Genomic DNA, 19,695 nt, shown 5'->3' with positions numbered 1-19,695 from the left:
ATAAAGCTTGTATCAACTCACTCTGTCTGTCTGTCTGGTAAAAAATTTGAGCACGTTATTTCTTCCACACCCAATCTCGGATTAAGCTGAAATTTCGCTTAACTATTTATTTTACCTGGCAACACAAGAATCAATATAAAAAAATAACCAGTTAGTTAATTAACAATTGGTTATTAATTATTTTGATTTGGTATCTTGAACAAGAGAAAGAAATCTTAATTGACACATGTATGATTTGAATTAGTCCCCTTGAGCCCTGAGTGAACATTTTTTTTAATGCATTTAAAACAAAACGATCATGTAAACATTCACCAAGATACCCCCCTTCTTCCCTCCCTTTCACATCTGGTCCAGACAAGTGATAGGATCACAAAACGTTCTATCAGCTGTCTGTCTGTGTGCGTGGAATCTTGTACACGTCTTCTCTCCCACTTCCTATTCTCGGATCAAGTTGAAACATTTGCAGTTATCATCTTATATGATACAGACGTTACTTCAAAAAAGAAGATGATTACGTCCTACGCGTCATGCATTTAGTCATGCATGTTAACCAATGATCTAAACTCCGCCAAGTCACTGGTTTTCCTGGCTAGCTCAGGCAACTCATTCCATGCTCTTAGAGTTAGGGAAGAAAAAGCATTTGTACAAATTTGTCCTAGCATATGGAACGAGGAATGTGCCTTTATTTTTGTGTCTTTCTTAGTATTTTATTAAATTTTGTTTTTGTATTTGAAGATTATGGTTCAGTGTTTTATGTATAATCGCTACTTTACTTTTAAGTCTTCTATCCTGAAGGCTTTCTAAATTTAGTGATTTTACTAAAGGTGTTACTCCAGTCAAATGTGAATATTCGTTTGTTATGAATCTCACTGTTTGTAAAATGTTTTACATAATTCGGATGTTCCTTCAGAGTTGAAGATAGTTTACTTCCTAGTCCAAACCTCCCGCAGGACGACGGGGGATGGGAGCGGGCAGGGTTTGAACCCTCGACCATCGATAAATCCGAACGACGGTCCAGCGCGCAAACCGCACGATCAGGCAGCCATTCCACTGCTCTGTTTTGTGTCTGTTCCAGTTTCTTAATGTTTTCTTGAGTTGAGGGGTCAATGACAACACATGATGCAATCAAACATTTAACCAATTATTTAATCCATTAATCTTAGCTAAGGAGAGATAGACCTTGCAATACTGAGTTACATGGCAGCGATTGAATGTTGTTCTCCAATCATTCAGTATAAGCTTTGTTTTCAAAAATGTATTTATTATTTTTTTCTCTGAAATGTCTGTATTTAAAACACAAAAGTTCATTACCATACTCTGCATCAAACAGAATTAAAAAGGAAACAAAAAAACGTATAGATATCAATTCATTGTTAAGCTGACAATAAAAATACGTAATGAAAAAAAATATGTTTAACTTTCATGTCTTTCTAATTTAAATATGACACTCTTTCTTCTTTTCCAATGTTGTTGCTCAAATATTGATGCGGTTCTTCCATTGCAGGATTCAACACATTTGCATGGAAACTATCAAAAGTCGTGTTTATTTTTGTTTCTCTCCAGGTTCTTGTGTCAGAACTCGATGACGTTAAAACCAACCTTGACTTGCTGAGAAGAAAGGGCGGGGCCATCATTTGCCACAGTTTGGACTTTGAAGAGAAACACGAAGTTCAGCAAAGTCTAGCAGACGTGAACAGGCAGTGGCTGACATTACAGGTACATCGAAATTGTTGGACGACCTTGACATACATGGCCAACAACATAAAGTCTCTTTCTATTGTTCTTATTACTTTGTTCCAGAGACACTACAGACACTGTAGACACTAGAGACGAAAAGGTGTTTTACATTTGTTAACAAGTCAACATTCTTCAAAGTTATCAGATGTTCTGTTTTGTCAATACTAGCTTTGTACACCTAACTAGAAGGCGAGTGGCTGAGCAGTAATGCGCTTGGCTTCTTGGGTTCGAATCCTGGTGAAGACTGGGATTTTTTAATTCTATTTTTTTTTTCCTGAGTCTACCCAGCTCTAATGGGTACCTGACTGACATTAGTTGGGGAAAAGTAAAGGTGGTTGGTCATTGTGCTGGCCACATGACACCCTCGTTAACCTTGGACCACATAAACAGATGACCTTTGCATCATCTGCCGTATAGACCACAAGGTCTGAAAGGGGAACTTGACTTTGTACACCTAACTATTCAGCTGGGAGTTTACTTTACAGTTTTGTCTAGGAGATCAAACATTAGGAATTCAGTAATAAACCGCATTCAAGAGAACACACAGCATTTTTTATGTTTTTCAAAATAAAGTAATATAGTAATCACAGATCTTATACCTAAAGAATTAATTGCATGACTGATCCAAACTAATTGATACAATTATTACGCTTAATATAAACTTTTTAAAAATAGTGTTTTTTAAGGATCTAAAACAAGGGCATCTCTATTTGTCTGACCCCAGGTGTAAAACTAAAGAAATAATAATTATTTTTTTTGCAGATTCTTGTCAAATCTTTTTTTTATTGTAATCTTTTCTATTTATTGTGGATTTAAAAAAGAAATCAATTAGATATATAGCTTGTTGTTTTTCTTTGGTGGGTTGCTCAAATGAAGTAGCTTTTATCTATTTGATGTAACTTTGAAAAGAGAATGGACAATATTTGGGTAACAGGCTCCACATTTTTCTTAGAATATTTAAATGTAGTTTTGATGACTTGAGTTGACTTCATTTCCTGTCCCACATTTTTTCCAATCAATAGTGATCTCAATAAAACTTATCTCAGTCTCTAACTGAAAATGTCAAAATTTGGCTTGGGCCTACTTTTCATTATGATCTAAATCTGTGATGCTGGTCCTGATGCCCTGGAAGCAGTGCTATACTTTCCCTCAAAACATCTGCCCATAGTACATAATGAAGTCTCAGAGACCAGTTTCATTGGACCTGGTCATTTTGTGATGGTGCCCATGACTCTTAGTGTCAGCCAAAAAAAGTTGGGCATCACCTAGTTAGATGTTTCTAAGCCAGTCTTTAATTATGTAAGAAATAAATTAAAAAAAACTTTAATTAACATTATGTGTTTCCAGGCCAGTATTGTCGAGCAATCACAGAAGCTGACAGATGCTGCTGATTTGTCTCATGCCATTGATGACCTTGCACAAGGAATCAGAGAATGGGTGGAGGAAGCAGAGGAGCTAGTCACTGCAGAAGTGAGATGGTCAAACACTGACCAGTTGAAAGATCAGCTTAGAATTTATAGGGTGAGTACATCTTTAAGTAGAAACCTTTCAAGTCCTCAGTGTTGAAATGACCTACTATAAATATTCCATGCCACATCCTGCATGGAGTTTCACTAATTGTTCTTCTGAGGCTTACTGAATACAAAATAGTAATTTATTTTCAGTAAGCCTTAAGAAATATTTTTTAACAATTTTCTGATAATAAACTGTGAGGGAACATTGGCTAATGTTATTTGTGGCTTGAGTTTTATTTCACAGCATACATTATGAAAGTTGTCATCCTCTTGATAATGTCTTTGTTGATTTGGTTACAACAGCTTTTCATAGATTTTACATTAAGTATTGCCAACTTTCTTTTGGTCCACTTCATACTTTGTTCTTGACCCTCACTAAATTTGGGAATCTGGTTCAACCAGTCCTCAATTTGTTACTTTGTTCTTGACCCTCACTAAATTTGGGAACATACTGTAATCTGGTTCATCCAGTCCTCAATTTTGTTTTGGTCCACACTTCATACTTTGTTCTTGACCCTCACTAAATTTGGGAATCTGGTTCAACCAGTCCTCAATTTGTTTTGGTCCACACTTCATACTTTGTTCTTGACCCTCACTAAATTTGGGAATCTGGTTCAACCAGTCCTTTCTTTTGGTCCACACTCCATACTTTGTTGTTGACCCTCACTAAATTTTTCTGGTTCAACCAGTCCTCAATTTGTTTTGGTCCACGCTTCATACTTTGTTCTTGACCCTCACTAAATTTGGGAATCTGGTTCATCCAGTCCTCAATTTGTTTTGGTCCACACTTCATACTTCGTTCTTGACCCTCACTAAATTTGGGAACATACTGTAATCTGGTTCATCCAGTCCTTACTTTGTTCTGTTCCACACTCCATACTTTGTTCTTGACCCTCACTAAATTTGGGAATCTGGTTCATCCAGTCCTCACTTTGTTCTGGTCCACACTCCATACTTTGTTCTTGACCCTCACTAAGTTTGGGAACATACTGTAATCTGCTTCATCCAGTCCTCACTTTCTTCTGGTCCACACTTCATACTTTGTTCTTGACCCTCACTCTGGATATTCACTGAAAAAAAATATATATATAAATATATATATATATAAAAAGTATGTGTATGTAGGATTTTTTGTTGTTGTTGTTGTTTTGCTGTTAAGAAAATAAATCTCAGCTCTAAATCCTTGAGATCAGGTACAAGTTTTCTGGCATTTCAGAATGACAGTGAAATTACCACTTAGTCATTTCACATAATATCTGTCTGTTAGAAGTTTTGTATAACTCACATACACATGTAACTAGATCATTGTTTTATAGCTTTCTTCATAATTATGTAAACTTGTTCTTTATTACAGCGGGTGTTTAAGGAGTTAGACTCGAACCAAGACAAGGTGATTGCCTTGAATGCTATGGTCAAGCAGCTGCATCAGGTCTGTGAATCACCTAACAAAATGGTTGTAGTCAATGACCTTAAAGATAGAGTCAGCACTGTCCAGACTCGAACAGGTTAGATGTTTATTGTTCATAATGTTTTGAAGTATTATATACACAGAGTTTAAATAGATTGACACAGTCTGGCTAGACATGATCTAGCTCTTGAACCATTGGAAATATTAGTGATACCAATATTCTTGACTTTTTACATTTGTTTATAGTAGAATGTGTAAAATATTGTAAGCCTATGTGCCTTCAGGATGGTCCTTATTTATAATTTTTTTTTTATCAAGGAGATGAATACTAGTGAGATCTTGTATAATATTTAGCAGTTTTCTGCATAAGTTATAAGCTAACAGCTGTGGCTGGGTATTTTCTATAAGTCAATGTTCAAGTTGTGTTCAAAGCTACACTTATTTCTTGTGGTGAAAGTTTTTTGTTTATAAAATCAGCATTAGAAGATCAACATTTAAATTATTTTAAATCATGTCTTAAGTTTTCATTATGGTCTTTGGTTCAAAGCCTGCCCGCTGCCATCCTGAAAATGATCTGGGCTAGGATGTAATAATTTTCATTTGTGAAGGAACATGTGAAATAATAAAACAAAATGCCATATTTTTTAAGTGAAATTTTAATATTTTATTAGGGCCATGGTTAAACAATTATCACAGTACAAACAGATTGAACAGATGTCTTTACTTTAGCAAAAGTTTACAAAGACAGCTGGGTGCAAGAAAAGTTCTGTTCTATTTACCAATCTAAAATACTTTCTTAAGAGTCTTGATTTTATCTAAACTTCAGCCAGCCAGTTTCAGTGTTTGACAGTGTTTCACTCTTGACTTATAATTTGATCTCCACAGAAGATAACATGGTCATTCTAGAAGATGCCAACAAGAAAGTGGAGCAGTTTGAAAAGGAAATCAATGAACTGATGAAATGGCTGGAACAGACCAGGTCCAGGCTGACCATGAGGGACACTACAACTGACCTGCACAATCAACTAGCCATACAGGAGGTAGGCTTTCATTGCTTTCTTTTTCATTATAGTATCAATAAAAAATAAATTGGAATATTATTGACATTTTTTCTAAAAAATATTGCAACATTTCTTCACCCATTATCATAGTTCATCTCACCACACATAGATACAAAGAACAATAACTCTACAGAAATTGTAGGTCTTCTTATTACTGTTATGATTTATAGCCCTTGGAATTTTGGTAGTTGTTAGCCTATTTTATGAGACTTACGCTAATTATTAGTTAGTTAGCATGCGTAAATCTGGTTTGAAAAACATTTATGAAGAGTATTATCTCTATTGTGTGTCTTTTCTTGGTTAATTGTGTCTATTAACTGTGCAATAATGCATAACATAAAATTACATCATTTATACTGCCAACATGTATTAGTAGATAATTCAATGGTAATGTATTTTTTTGGCCATTCAGTCAATTGAATTTTAAGCTGTGTATGTCCAGCTTAATGTGTATTTAATGAAACTTGATTATTGTTCATTATGAAGCTTATGTAAGCCCTGTTACAAAAACTAGATAAAAAGATATTCTCTCCATTGAGTTTGATCTGCATTGTATTGATTCATAGTGTCTAAACCTTTTTTTGTTCCACTAGAACATTAAATGCACAAAAGTTACATTGTTACATTGTTGATTGTCTGGTTAGGTTCATGGATGTATCATTACAAAGTTACAGCACCAATGTTGTTTTCTAGATCTATTTAATTGTAACTGGAAATTGTGATAAAAGTAATCTCCCCTCCTTGAGTCAAGGAAATAATTTGATTTTTTTTTTCTAAGAGTTTTTAGCCCTCCCTACTGTTTGCTAATACTTTCTTCCTGGTAAAAAAAAAATAATTAAATTTCAAAATTTGAACAATTTATTTGGACCAATTGTCATTATCTTATTAAATTAAAAATCTTGCACATAAATTCATAATTCACAATATTTTATTAAGATTTCAATGATCACTTCTAAGACCACTTTATTGTTCCTTATTGCAACTTTGTAGTAAAAACAGGTATAAAGATAGCAATTGAATGAATTAAAATGTATGTCTCACAATATTTGGAAAGAAGTATGAACAATAAGGCTGTAATTTGTATTTTTGATTTATTTAGATGTTAATTATAGATCTAGACAGTTTGTTGTTTGGTCAGTTAGATAAATTGGTTAGAGCATTGTGCTAATAAAGCCTAATTGAGCAAATGTCATGGGTTTGATTCCCATAATGACCTCTTTTTTTTTCGCTTTATTCTTCAATGACAAATATATAGGAATGTTTAGCTTACTAAATTATTTGGTCATAAAGTAGAAATTGAATTCTTATTACTTTTTTGTTTGTTTCTAAAAATCAGAAGGGAAGTAACTTTTACATGTTTCAAATATAGGTAGGTAACTCACCCCCCCCCCCTTTTCCCCTATATTGTTGAACTGGGGCCTCATTTTTTCTTTTGGAAACAAGTACCTCAGATTCAGTTAAATTGAGAAGTATTGACACAACACTTAGAGCGGGAAAAAAAGTGAAACCAAACTTAAAACGATTTTGGCGGTCGAAGATACACACATGCACTTGCATGCGAACACACACACACGCGACGTGTAAGCTTGCACCTTTTTCCCTCCCCTCCTCGTTTATTTCTCCCGGCCCAAAGGTAAAAAATGTTGTTGCGGTGCAGAGCCAGCCTAACGGTATTACGTCAGTGTACCAGCGTGAGAGCATCGCCGCGCAGAGTTGCCTCGCGTGAAATAAAAAAAAAAAGGGGAGGCGAGCGAAGGTGGATTCAAGGGGGAAGGGGGATAACTCTGCGAGTGGGTGTAGGAAAGGTTTGACAGTGTAAACATTCCGGCTTTCCTAGACCTTAGTACACAATTTCAAAAAAATTTAAAATCATATAGATTCTAGTTGGCGGCACGAGCCGTGTGAACTTTGACTGGCAGATCTACACAGCTAGCAGAGGAGCGTAGTGTCGAGTTGATTGAATGAATGATGGAGTACTCTAAACGTGTGATCAGTTCGTTCAATTGGGTCAGCCGTGCCGGTGTGTCGTTTGGATACTTTCCAATATAACGGAATTGTTCTTGTGTGCGTGTGAAGAGAAAAAAAACAAAAACTCATCGAACTAGCCTGTGGCATTCGTGAAGTGGATATGGAAACTAATGTGTCAATAGGATGTGTGCCCGCGTAGTGTGTTCTAATGCGCGAATGTAAACATTAGGTCACGTGACACTCGTGGCATTATTGTTTTTTTGTTCTACAATTGATTTGTTTAGAAGCCAAGACTTGTGTGGCATTAGGAGTTGTATTGATTTATTACGCGTTTAACACTAGATCTAGACATCTTTAGCTTAGCTCTACAGTTAATGAATCTGTGTCATACATGTCCGAAGCAACTCGAGTTATTGACTGAGTATTTTTTGGCATTTATTGTAACTTAGATCAGTACCGCGTAAATGCTTGATTTTTGTTGCGTAATTGAAGGTTTCCTCCCCTGGCATCAGGCCAAAGATGTTATTCGCTCTAATTCCCTAGAAAATAGGAAAAGACCAGATTGCCCATCTGTATCAAATATGTCTCTTGCTTGTTTATTTTATAGTTTTGTTATTGTTAACACGCCTGCATCTGTTTTGACTGCGTTTGTTCCTACAAGACATCTGTTTTGACTGCGTTTGTTCCTACAAGACATCTGTTTTGACTGCGTTTGTTCCTACAAGACATCTGTTTTGACTGCGTTTGTTCCTACAAGACATCTGTTTTGACTGCGTTTGTTCCTACAAGACATCTGTTTTGACTGCGTTTGTTCCTACAAGACATCTGTTTTGACTGCGTTTGTTCTTACAAGACATCTGTTTTGACTTCGTTTGTTCCTGCGAGAACCGGTTTCTTTCATATCGCGCTGTTTATTGTATGATGTTGACATAGTCTCGCCTATAACAACGGATCATTTTGATAGTAGACCAGCTTGATTGTAATGCACTGGAGCTTAGGTTAGATATAAAGACTTAGGTTTGTCCTAACGAATTAAGATGAAAATAAAAATCCTTCACCAGCACCCCCCTCCTAGTAGACTCTAACCCCCCCCCCCCCCCCCATATCTTTTTCATTCTCCGCTTCTCTCTCTCTCTCCTCTTCCTTTTCTCTTTCTCCTCCTAAGATGTCTTGTACTATATGACATGCGTTTAGCTGCCGTGTTTTTTTGCTCTGTCTGACATACTTTCCCAAGCTCGTAGATACTTTCTGTGGTACACTTCTAGTTTGAGGCATTACAACTTGATTTAGAACTACGTACGCTGTCTGAACTATCACAGTGAAACTAAGAGGTCAATGGAGAGCTGTTGTTTTGTTTCCCCTCGTCCAACACTTCTTGAGCCACTTAGGGAATGATTCATAGTAGTGATAGCTTAGTGTATTGTCATACATTAAGTAGTATTGAATCACGGAATCCTCTTGATCGGTTCCTAAGGCAGGGAGTCAATGTATTCTTCTGTAGAGTCGAGTGGATTCAAACTTTGGTGTGACTACCATTAGTAACAGATGGGACGTGTGGCCTAAATTTGTGACACGTGGGTTGTTCGCTCCCCACTAAGTCTAACGTGTAAATATTCATTGATGGAAGCTGCTTCTCATTACACTCTGTCATGTCACACTGACCCATTCATCATGTCACTCTGCTCTAAGTAGATTTAGGACTTACAGTGGCAATGAGTAATATTTCGATTTCGTTATAAGTAGTCTAGTGGGTATTAGAGGTGGTGGGTATTGTGCTTGTCACATGTTAAGATATTCATTCTATTTCTAATAAAAGTATTGAAGAGGAAATTTGTTGTGATTGAAGATAAAGTTTCTTCATTAAGTTATGTAGAATTCAAATTGATACATTTCTAAAAGTGTCCCTCCTAACCGTGTCCCTATCTATACTAATGAAGGTGATCAAGTAAAGAGGCAGGCTACATTGGATCTTAGACTGCTTGGCATCAAAGCTTGTTGTGTACACTAAAGTGTTGACTCTTATCACCCCGACTAAGCTTCATAGACTCTTATTTCCCAGCAACAAAGCTCAGCATGTATTGTGTCGTTAATTTAAAGTCTTAGTTTTGTATTCACTGTACTGAACTGGTGTGTAAACAATGGCTACGTGAGCTTGCGTTGGTATCACTCATTTATGTCACATTCAGCGATCACTCTTGATGGAATTTATTTTATTCTCACTGTCATGACACACGTGGACTGCTGGAGGCAATGACTGACAATGACTTGACATATAACATTAGTCAATGGACCAATCTAAGAGTGAATCGTTTGGTGTTATAACCTCATGGGTTCTACATTTGTACACGCACAAGTAGGCCTATGATTTTGTCTTCAATTTTAAAAGACCTTTAAGTGTTGCTGTGGAATAAAATACATTTGAACAAAACAAACAAGTCTCTAGCTCTAACATTATTCATGAGAACTTTTAGACACAAACCACGTGACTTGACTTTGTAGACGTTTTTGTTTGTGAAAATATTTTGATCCTTATTTAAATACAAAACACGTGCCTATCAGCACTGCACCTTGACTCTTTGGAATATGTTTGTGGGCGGGGCGCTAAAATCCCACTCTTGTTGTGAGACTATAAAGTTGTTCATTTACTGTAAGTTACTGTCTTTTGTGCACCTGGTAGTCACTGGTAGTCACTGCCTGTCTTCTTGAACGAATTTTACAGTACATTTAAATCGATAACGGAAAGTTGCTTTGGCGCCACGTTCGTCACGGCAAGGACACAGGTGTGTGATACGGGTTGTTGGGGCTCCACGTTCGTTTTGATTGTTGGGTACAGGGGCGGCTCATGGGGGTGTGGTTAAAACTAAACCAACGTGTTTTAGAAGACAATATTCATACACCGTAATAAGGTTTTGCTCTGACAAAGGGGACAAGCCTGTTCTGCTGCTATTTAAATATGTAGGGTTACCATTGTTGGCTTTATTCAGAAGACGCTAATAAATCACTTCAACTAAAAAAGGAAATATCTAGACTTAAGTCTTATTCTGTTTTCAAGTTCACACTTATTGTGTGTGTGTTTGTTTGTTTGTATGTATGTTTACGTACAGTTTACCTACTAAAAGTAATTATACGTGAAATGTCAGGCAGCTTTTAAAAGTACATGCTGGACTAGCATCCCAGGTTTTATACTTGTAGGTCATCTGATACCTAACATTTGGACGTCAATTGTTTCTTCTAGTCAATATTTGTTGAACTTTTATTTCCCATTATGCATTGAATAGAAACAGAGAAAAGAAAACAAAACTACAACTATTGCTACATCGGATTGTTTGAAACACCTTCATGAAGTGTTTTAATTAGAATGTGAAGAGTCTTAAGATTTTTAAACACCTTCATGAAGTGTTCTAATTAGAACGTGAAGAGTCTTAAGATTTGACGCTCTCTTGCTAGGGCATTTTTATGCAGACATTTGTCATTAAAAAAATAAAAACGGGTTATTTGCTATATTTTAAACTATTTTGCAAAAACTTAGATGTACTAAGTAGTCTGATTGAGGAATTACATTTAAATGTAAATTTTAAGCTGTTCCTCTGGTATGCCTGTTGTAAATGTTATACATTTTGTTATTAATGGGGAATGTTATTTCTCATCTGTCCTTATTTAGATGGAAACATAAATATACATTTAAATGGAATCGATTTCAGAATCGCAACCGGCTTATTAAGTATTTATTTTTAAATCCTGGTTCAACGTGACGGAACGACAGTGGGTTCTAGAAAGTTTGGCAAGCATCTCGCATACATCACTTTACTAATGCACAAGCGTGTTCTAAGTATTGAATTCAATTTAACCTTTGTGAATAGCTTTATGCTGTTCTAATGTCGACAGATATAACCCACCCCTGCCAGAGGATTTAATGTTGTTCCCCTTTCAGACCTATATGGCAGATGATGTTAAGGTCATCTGTTTCTGTGGCCAACGGTTAACGAGCAGGGTGTCAAGTGGCCAGCACAAAGACCAACTACCTTTACTTTCCCCAACTAAAGTCAGGTACCCATTAGAGTTGGGTGGACTCAGGGGCGCCCTGGAAATCCCGAAATTCAAAACCCCAGTCTTCACTGAGATTCGAATCCAGGACCCCAGGTTCGCTCAACCATCGCGCCCCTCAAGGACTTAATCGGGACCACGAAGTGAGACGAAGTCCTCAAATAAAAAACAACTTTTTATTTTGAATCAATACTTATATCACGTGATTGTGTTAAATGAATCTAGTGGCTTAGATTCGATTTTAAATTAGCAAGGGTACCCCTGTAGAAGTATAACATATTTTTGCTAATCACATCAGATTTGAGTCGTTCTGATGGGACATTTCCAACTTGGGACTCAGAACCCCTCTCACCCGCCTCTTCACACAGAGCAAGCTACACACTCAAAAGTATGTAGAAAGTAGTAAACTCCAAGCAGATTATAAACTTAAACGACGCCATATTTCCAGACATTTCTGTGTCTCAATGTGTTTGTGTCTGACCACTGCAAGTTTTCTGTGCCCCTGTCGCCATAAATTATTCCAAGATAACTCTTACAGCAGAATCTAGGAGTCACAAAATCAGGTCCATATGGTTAGGTTTTTTTTTTATCGTCCTAGTTCTAGCATAACAAAACTGTATCTACAAGTGTACCCCACTGTGAACATTGTTGACACTATTTATAGTTATATGGCTTGTGTGTCATGTTTTTAGTTATATGGCTTGCTTTATGTCTTGATGTCTGGTTTCTCTTTTGTCTAGTAGTTTATATTATTAGGCGAATGTTTGTCATTTCTTACTTCAGTCGAATCTCAACGTGAGTGCAATTGAAGGCATTGTTTCTTTTTCCACACCTGACTGATCAGCATGTTGGCGCTTCGATTTTCTTCCTCCCGTCACACATACACAGCTGTTGACATCTTCCCCCCCCCCTCCCCCACGCATTAGTCGCTGACATTTTAGTGAAGCTCCAGCGTATTGATTTCTGACGTGACTAATTGATTGCATCGCGTCTAGCCAATCGTTCTTCCTGTGGTCATTTAGCCCTGCCTTCATCTAGGACATGTTTTAGCTGTATTGTTGTAGTCGCAGATTAAGTTAGTACAGGGAGGTGAGAAACAGAATAATGGGGGGGGGGGGGGTTCCCTTAGACACGTTTTGAATCGCGCTGTAGCCTCAAAGTCTTCCCTGTGAGTCAACGCGTCCTACGTGGAATAGGAAAATGCTGATATGTGCTCATTTAGATCCTTCTTCGAGATCTTACCTTTCCCGTAGTCCGAAGGTCGTTACTGATAAGAGGTCATTTGAATATTAATTAAAAGCTTTGGTCAATGTCGCAGTGTCTGGAAACTTGAGAATCATCAAGTCAATCAGAACTAATCGGAAATTTCGGATTGACGACATGATTCATCGGGGTCCATTTTGAGCAGTGGCGTGGCTAGGGTGGTGGGAGGAGGGGGGAGAATTTGAAAATCCCCCCCCGGCACCCACTTCAGGGAGGCCCCCAACCAAATGAGTGTTTTTTTTATATTAAATATTACGCAAAATGCTGGGGCCCCCAAAGAGGTTAAGCCCCCCAAGCCTCCAAATGATGGAAAATTCCTAGCTACACCCCTGATTTTGAGTGCCGTAATTTCTCTCTTTCCAAGACACCGTGTAGCCAAGGGTGTATCTCTATAGCTAGTTAGATTGGAATTGAACTTGATAACGCAAAGCAGCAAGTAGACAGCTTTGGTAAAACAACTGTCTCCTACGTCACAATGTCATGGGCTTCATAGCACTTCATGACATCTAATAGATAATGATGCTTCAGGCTGTGCAGTGTCTCTGAACATGGCTAAAGATCATCCTGTATGATATTTAGTTATAACTACAAAGGAAGTTCCAAAGATGTGGCTTGTGAAATGATGTGTTGATCTCTTGTATTCCCTGTTATGTTGTTTTGTCACGGCAAGAAAAAAAACAACACTTTGTTGCCGTTCAAAGAAATGTCACTGGCATGAAAACCGGTTAGAAAAAAAAAAAAAAGACTATATTTCACCAGACAACGGATTGTTTCTAAAAATAACTTAAGCCTCTTCACTGGGTGTGGTAGCGTTGTACCATAGGGCCGTTTTTGTTTTTTTTAAAGTAGGCTGTAGAAACGAGTAACACAAGGGCACGTGCATTCTATTTATAGATGTGAGCAATTGTGCACGCCATGTTTCGTTGTGTGATTGAAGGTGGGCTGTGCCGTGACCTACATATGAAGATGATTCATTAATTAATATATTTGTCAGTGACATGTGTTACTCTGGCTTACCATTTACACTAAAAAAAAGATCCGCCCCTTTCACACGAACTTTTATCCCGCGCATGTTTCCTCAACAGCCGTTTTTTTTTTCTTTGTAAACGCCCTTGAGACGTTGAGACTACTGGTTGGAGACCTGCAAGAGTGAAAGTACAACTTCTATTCAGAGAGTCGTTCTTTTTGAGTGTGAGGAGGGTAGACTGAATACTTTCAACTGCATTGCTGGACCTTTTTTTTTGCTAGCTACGCACAATGTACCTTGTTTTTGTGTCTCATTGACTTTTTATATGACGGGGAACGCTCTAGGTCCTACTTATTGTACCATAAGATTGGCAATGATATGTTAGTGATGTTATTGGAAAGTATTTCTGAACTGCTTACATTATACAGTCTTTTTAACTTCATCAATATTTCCTTCAATCCCAAGCCAGACTCCCAAAGTTTTCTGAAGATTTTATTCCTACGTAATTTTACTCACTGATCGGGAATATTCATTCGTTTTCCCAGAAAAACAAACAAACTGGCTTGAACTGGTGCCAAGGTCGACGTAATCTAGTTAATTGCACTGTCCATCTTTTTACTTTATCCGGCGTCACTTCTATCATTGTGAGAAATATTTCAACAATTTACTATCATACCGACTATGCTGTTTTCGTTTCTTTTGTTTTGATAAGAGATCAGTGAGTCTCATTTTAATATCTAGTGAAGTCCGGAGACTAAGTAAAAACTTCTGAGTAAGATAGACAGTGTACTAAAGAATCGCAGAGTAGATCGTTGTATTATCGTCTTAGATCAAGTGATAAACTGTGCAGTCAGTTTGTTGTTTGACCCTTACATTATTATACTAACACATCGGAGTGGAGTCGCTGTGAAAAAAACAACAACATAAAAAAAAGAAGCTTATTGAAGGGGAAGAAGTCCACATTGACAACTATACATCTCAATAATGTAAAACTTATTTTCCTTTTCGATATCAAGCCAAATGGAAATTTGTTTTGTATTGATTCATGTTATTTAAGTACACTCAATAATGGTGGAAAGTTTGCGCTTGATCCAAGTATGGACTTTTAAGGCCCTACTATTATATAAGCGATAAAATCTCACAGATTGAGCCATATCTCTTAATAATGGAGGATTAATTTCTCTTTTCGAACAAAATATTTACCAGTAATTTATTGACTCATTTTATATATATATATTTTTTTAATTTATGTTTTGTTAAGCTCAATAAATACTTGTGGAAAGTTTCTACCTCAGAAGGGGTGTGGGTGAAATAACGTGTTCAAAGTTTTTACCAGATAGACAGAGTTGTTATTAGCTTTATAAACAGAGGTTTCTATTGACATGAATATGACACCTAGCATTATAATGAGAACTGAAGTTCTGTACTCTGTTAGGCTGTACTAATAATGGTCTTAGGGCAACCCTCAGAAATGTATTCTTTTGTTCATGTTTTTTTTTTGTGTGTGTGTGTGACCTGCACTGGCCTACATACACACACCTACTTTTTTTTATGTACATAATTAATGTAAAATTGAAAAAAACTGGAAATACTAAGTTGAAGACAACCAGCCAAATAAAAAAAAAATTCTGCTAGTTTTTCTTTTATTTAAATGTCTACGTTAATTAGTAAGTAAAGTAAAATACCTCTTGACTTTGTGATCTATGGAGCAGATGATTTAAAGGTCATCTGTTTCTGTGGTCGATGGTTTACCAGGTGTTCATGTGCCCAGCACAATGACCCACCTCCTTCATTTTCTTCAACTAATGTTAGGTTTGTCTAAAACTCTAAATGATGCAGGCTCAGAATTGTTGTTTACTGACTGATCCTCATTTAAAGAAAATTTTTTTTCTTCAGATACGTAAGTGGCTTGGAAAAGAATTTTTTTTTTAGTTCTGAAATAGAATTGTTACTTGAAACCTCAGTCTCATATAATTATGGAATTTATATCTTAAGCCCAGCTCTTAGGCATTCGATATGTTAATCAAACACATTTTACAACCTGGGCCAATCAATAACAGCCTGAGCCAGTCGTTGATAACCTGAGACATTCAGTAACAATAGGATAAATGTTTGATTAGAATGTTGATCCACATTAGATCTTTGTGCTATTCGTCCTTCGAAGTCTTGCATTTAGTTTCGTGTCTAGAATCGTATCACGTTCTCATCGTTTCATAGACGCTTATATTCAGGAGACTGATAGCCAGTTGCATACTTCTTAGGACATGGTTTTGTGTTTGTAGGATTTGGTTGGTTTTAATAAGAGCTGAAGGAGACTACAAGAAGTCAAATCTTCCTGATAGTACTTGTACAACATTGACGTGAACTGGTGAAAGAAGACTTACCTTGAGATACACCAGACGACTAGAAATCTTTTAGAATATTGACGTCATCTGGTTTAAGACGACTTACCTTGAGATACACAAGACGACTAGAAATTTTAACTTATTAGAATATTGACATGATCTGGTTTAAGAAGACTTACTTTTAGACACATGCACAAGACGACTAGAAATCTAACTGATGTTTATAATTTCACGCGTTATGATTTAATAGATGTAATAGATTTGTTATGCCACACAAGTCTTGTTTCTTAACTAACATTTAGGCCTTGTTTCTAGATCTCTACATTGTGATTTAAGTTTAATGGATTTTCTTTTCTTGTGTACAGTAGTGCAATACACGTTGGACTTGAGTTCTTATAAGTTTGTGTGACAATCGGCTAGATATCGAGTCATTAGTTTCTAACTTGTAAATAAACTCTCAATTTAGTGCTGGATCTCTGGGATAAGACAAAGTTCATAACTATCAAATTTTAGGACAGCACATGGTGAATTCCGACATTATGTTGAAAGCCGAAGATCTTCATGCTTGATGGGAATAGTAAAGGAAGCGTGTCACACTTGAGTGAACATTTGGGAGATGTTATGGTAGTGCTTTGTGCTGTTCGTTTCTTGGTTGACTGAGTCCAGCTCGTGCCAACTACAACTCTTGAGATGTTGACCTGACTATACTATCATTACCACAAGCAAAAATAGAAGTCAACACAAAGACGGCGTAGTTGACATAATTTGTTATCATTTCTGAATAGCAAAAGAAGTTGCCGTTATGGAGGAAGAAGAAGCAGACAGATGTACATTTGTAGATAGAACTGAGTGGACGCTTGATGATCAACAGACAAGCTCCGGCCAGTGGAAGATTATTAAACAGAGAAACACAAGTGGTCAGCGGGAAACATCACTACCCACTGGTCAGTGTTCTGATGATTTTCTTGAAAAGCTTTGGTATGAGGATGCTGACAATGCTCATTCCTTGAATATTCACACTAGGCCATCAGAGAAAACTGTTGATGCTACGGAGAATTTAGAATTAAAACATGACACAATTGGATATTTTACTCCCGTCAAAGTCTCTGGTCATACTGCACTGGAACATGTGCTGGTCCGGTCTGAAGATCCAGATAGCCATGTGCTTGTCCGGTCTGAAGATCCAGATAGCCATGTGCAGGTTGAGCCAGATTCCACGTCATTGTCTCACACGGATATCATTGAAAGCCCATGCATCGAAGGTGGGGTGAAGATTTTACGGCAGGTCCGAAGGTCAGTTAGCATTGACCAGGACGGCCGAAGAAGTCAGCTCTCTAACAGGCTTGTGGAAAGGAGGAAAACCTTGGAGGTTGACAAAGAAGATCTGTCCGGCATTGGGACCAGGCACGTCTCCTGTTTGGAATTTAGAGTGGGTCCCCCAGACAGCAGTGCCGATGAGGATGAAGAAGCAAGACTAATCTCAGAGATTAACGTCGTCTGGGGGAAAATAGTGGATACTGAAGACGCCTCTTCTGTTAGATACAGCACGGACATAACTGATCCATTACAGAGTCCTATTCTTAGTAGCTCTATGGATGATTCTGTGGATTACTGGAGTGCCGACATGTCCAGCGATTCTTTTATGACCTTTGACTCCAATGATACATTTGTGGACACTGGTGACTCCATGTACACCAGTGACTCGAACAACTCAATTCTCGAGCGCTCCGAAATCTTTCTAGACTTCTCTCAAACGAGTCTCATCATCGAGCCTCAGATCATTGAGGTGTTTAATGAGATCCATGGGAAGAAGGTGGAGTTGACTCACCTGGAATCTAAATCTTTCTGCGAGGACACGTTTCAACTGGTGGACTCGCCGCGAGTCAAGTCCGAAATGTTTATCGACAGAAGGAAAACAGTGGATGTTGACCATCGTGACGCGACATTGATGGGACGAAGTGTCAAGAGGGAGCTGTTCAGGGTGTCGGAAAAGATCGCTTTGTTGGGGCGCGGGATCAAAAAGTCGCCATCACGAGAGATAGACAGTGAGGACTCCTCCTATCAGACGGACACGGAACGCGTGGTGACCGTTGTAAGTGAGACTGACGATGGCTCTGAGAATGAACCATCACTGTTGAGTCCATTCGAAGATTCTAAGACTTATCTCTCTGGGTTAAAGGACTCTGCTGGGGCCAGGGGTTCACAGGAAGACATTCGGGACATTCAATCGGAGAGAAGTCAACAGGGTAGCCTGACGGTCATAAAGTGTTCAGACGTTGGGTTGAAGTTAGTGGACAGCGGTATGATGCATAATTTACCTAGCACCAGCTGTTCAGAGAATGGTCGTATGGTGAGCAGCAAGTCTCAAGAAGATCTGTTGGATCTATACTGTGATAGACAGGTGACAACTCTGGTTGATAGAAGTACACACCCAGAGACATATGACACGCTCATTCAAGATGAGGAGGAGGAAAATAGATCAATACATAGAATAAACATAATTCAGTATGACACAGTTGTATTAGATGATGACACTGATAAATCCAATGAAGCATTCATCTCGGATAAACCTAAAGATGTACAAGTAACAGAGACAAAATATATCACCGACCAAATTGAAGTAGACGCTACTGCTCTAACTGAGGAAAAATACGTCACTGATCGGACGGAGGAATTGGCTGTCACTGATCGGACGGAGGAATTAACTGTCACTGATCGAACGGAGGAATTGACTGTCACTGATCGAACGGAGGAATTGACTGTCACTGATCGAACGGAGGAATTGACTGTCACTGATGAATTAATTGCCATTGATCAAACTGATGAATTAACTGTCACTGATCAAACTGATGAATTAACTGGCATTAATCGAACTGATGAATTAACTGTCATTGATCAAAGGGATGAATTAACTGACACTGATCAAACTGATGAATTAATTGTCATTGATCAAACTGATGAATTAACTGTCACTGATCAAATTGTTGCATTAACTGACACTGATCAAACTGATGAATTAACTGTCACTAATCAAACAGATAAATTAACTGTCAGTGAACAAACAGATGAATTAACTGTCGCTGATCAAACTGATGAATTAACTGTCACTGATCAAACCGATGAATTAACTGTCATTGATCAAACTGATGAATTAAGTGTCATTAATATAACTGATGAATTAACCATCACTGATCAAACACTTGAATTTACTGACACTGATCAAACTGATGAATTAATTGTCACTGATGAAACTAATGAATTAACTGTCACTGATCAAACTGATGAATTAACTGTCATTAATCAAACTAATGAATTAACTGTCATTAATCAAACTGATGAATTAACTGTCATTGATCAAAGGGATGAATTAACTGACACTGATCAAACA

At 37.5% G+C, this 19,695-nt stretch overlaps 1 protein-coding gene across 7 annotated transcripts in view; it reads left to right on the top strand.

Annotated features, from left to right (window-relative positions):
- Window positions 1-19,695, top strand: part of LOC106069939 (muscle-specific protein 300 kDa-like) — a 224,566-nt gene that overhangs the window by 154,711 nt on the left and 50,160 nt on the right. For all 7 annotated transcript variants that reach the window (XM_056022934.1, XM_056022937.1, XM_056022935.1 and 4 more), the window contains 4 exons: window positions 1,564-1,716; window positions 3,085-3,258; window positions 4,606-4,756; window positions 5,545-5,699. In XM_056022934.1, the coding sequence (XP_055878909.1) occupies window positions 1,564-1,716; window positions 3,085-3,258; window positions 4,606-4,756; window positions 5,545-5,699 (633 nt within the window). The remainder of the gene's footprint in view (window positions 1-1,563; window positions 1,717-3,084; window positions 3,259-4,605; window positions 4,757-5,544; window positions 5,700-19,695) is intronic.

Source organism: Biomphalaria glabrata, chromosome 3, assembly GCF_947242115.1.
Source record: "Biomphalaria glabrata chromosome 3, xgBioGlab47.1, whole genome shotgun sequence".
In the NCBI taxonomy this organism is placed as follows: domain Eukaryota; kingdom Metazoa; phylum Mollusca; class Gastropoda; family Planorbidae; genus Biomphalaria; species Biomphalaria glabrata.
This window is presented reverse-complemented; position numbering and strand designations above follow the sequence as displayed.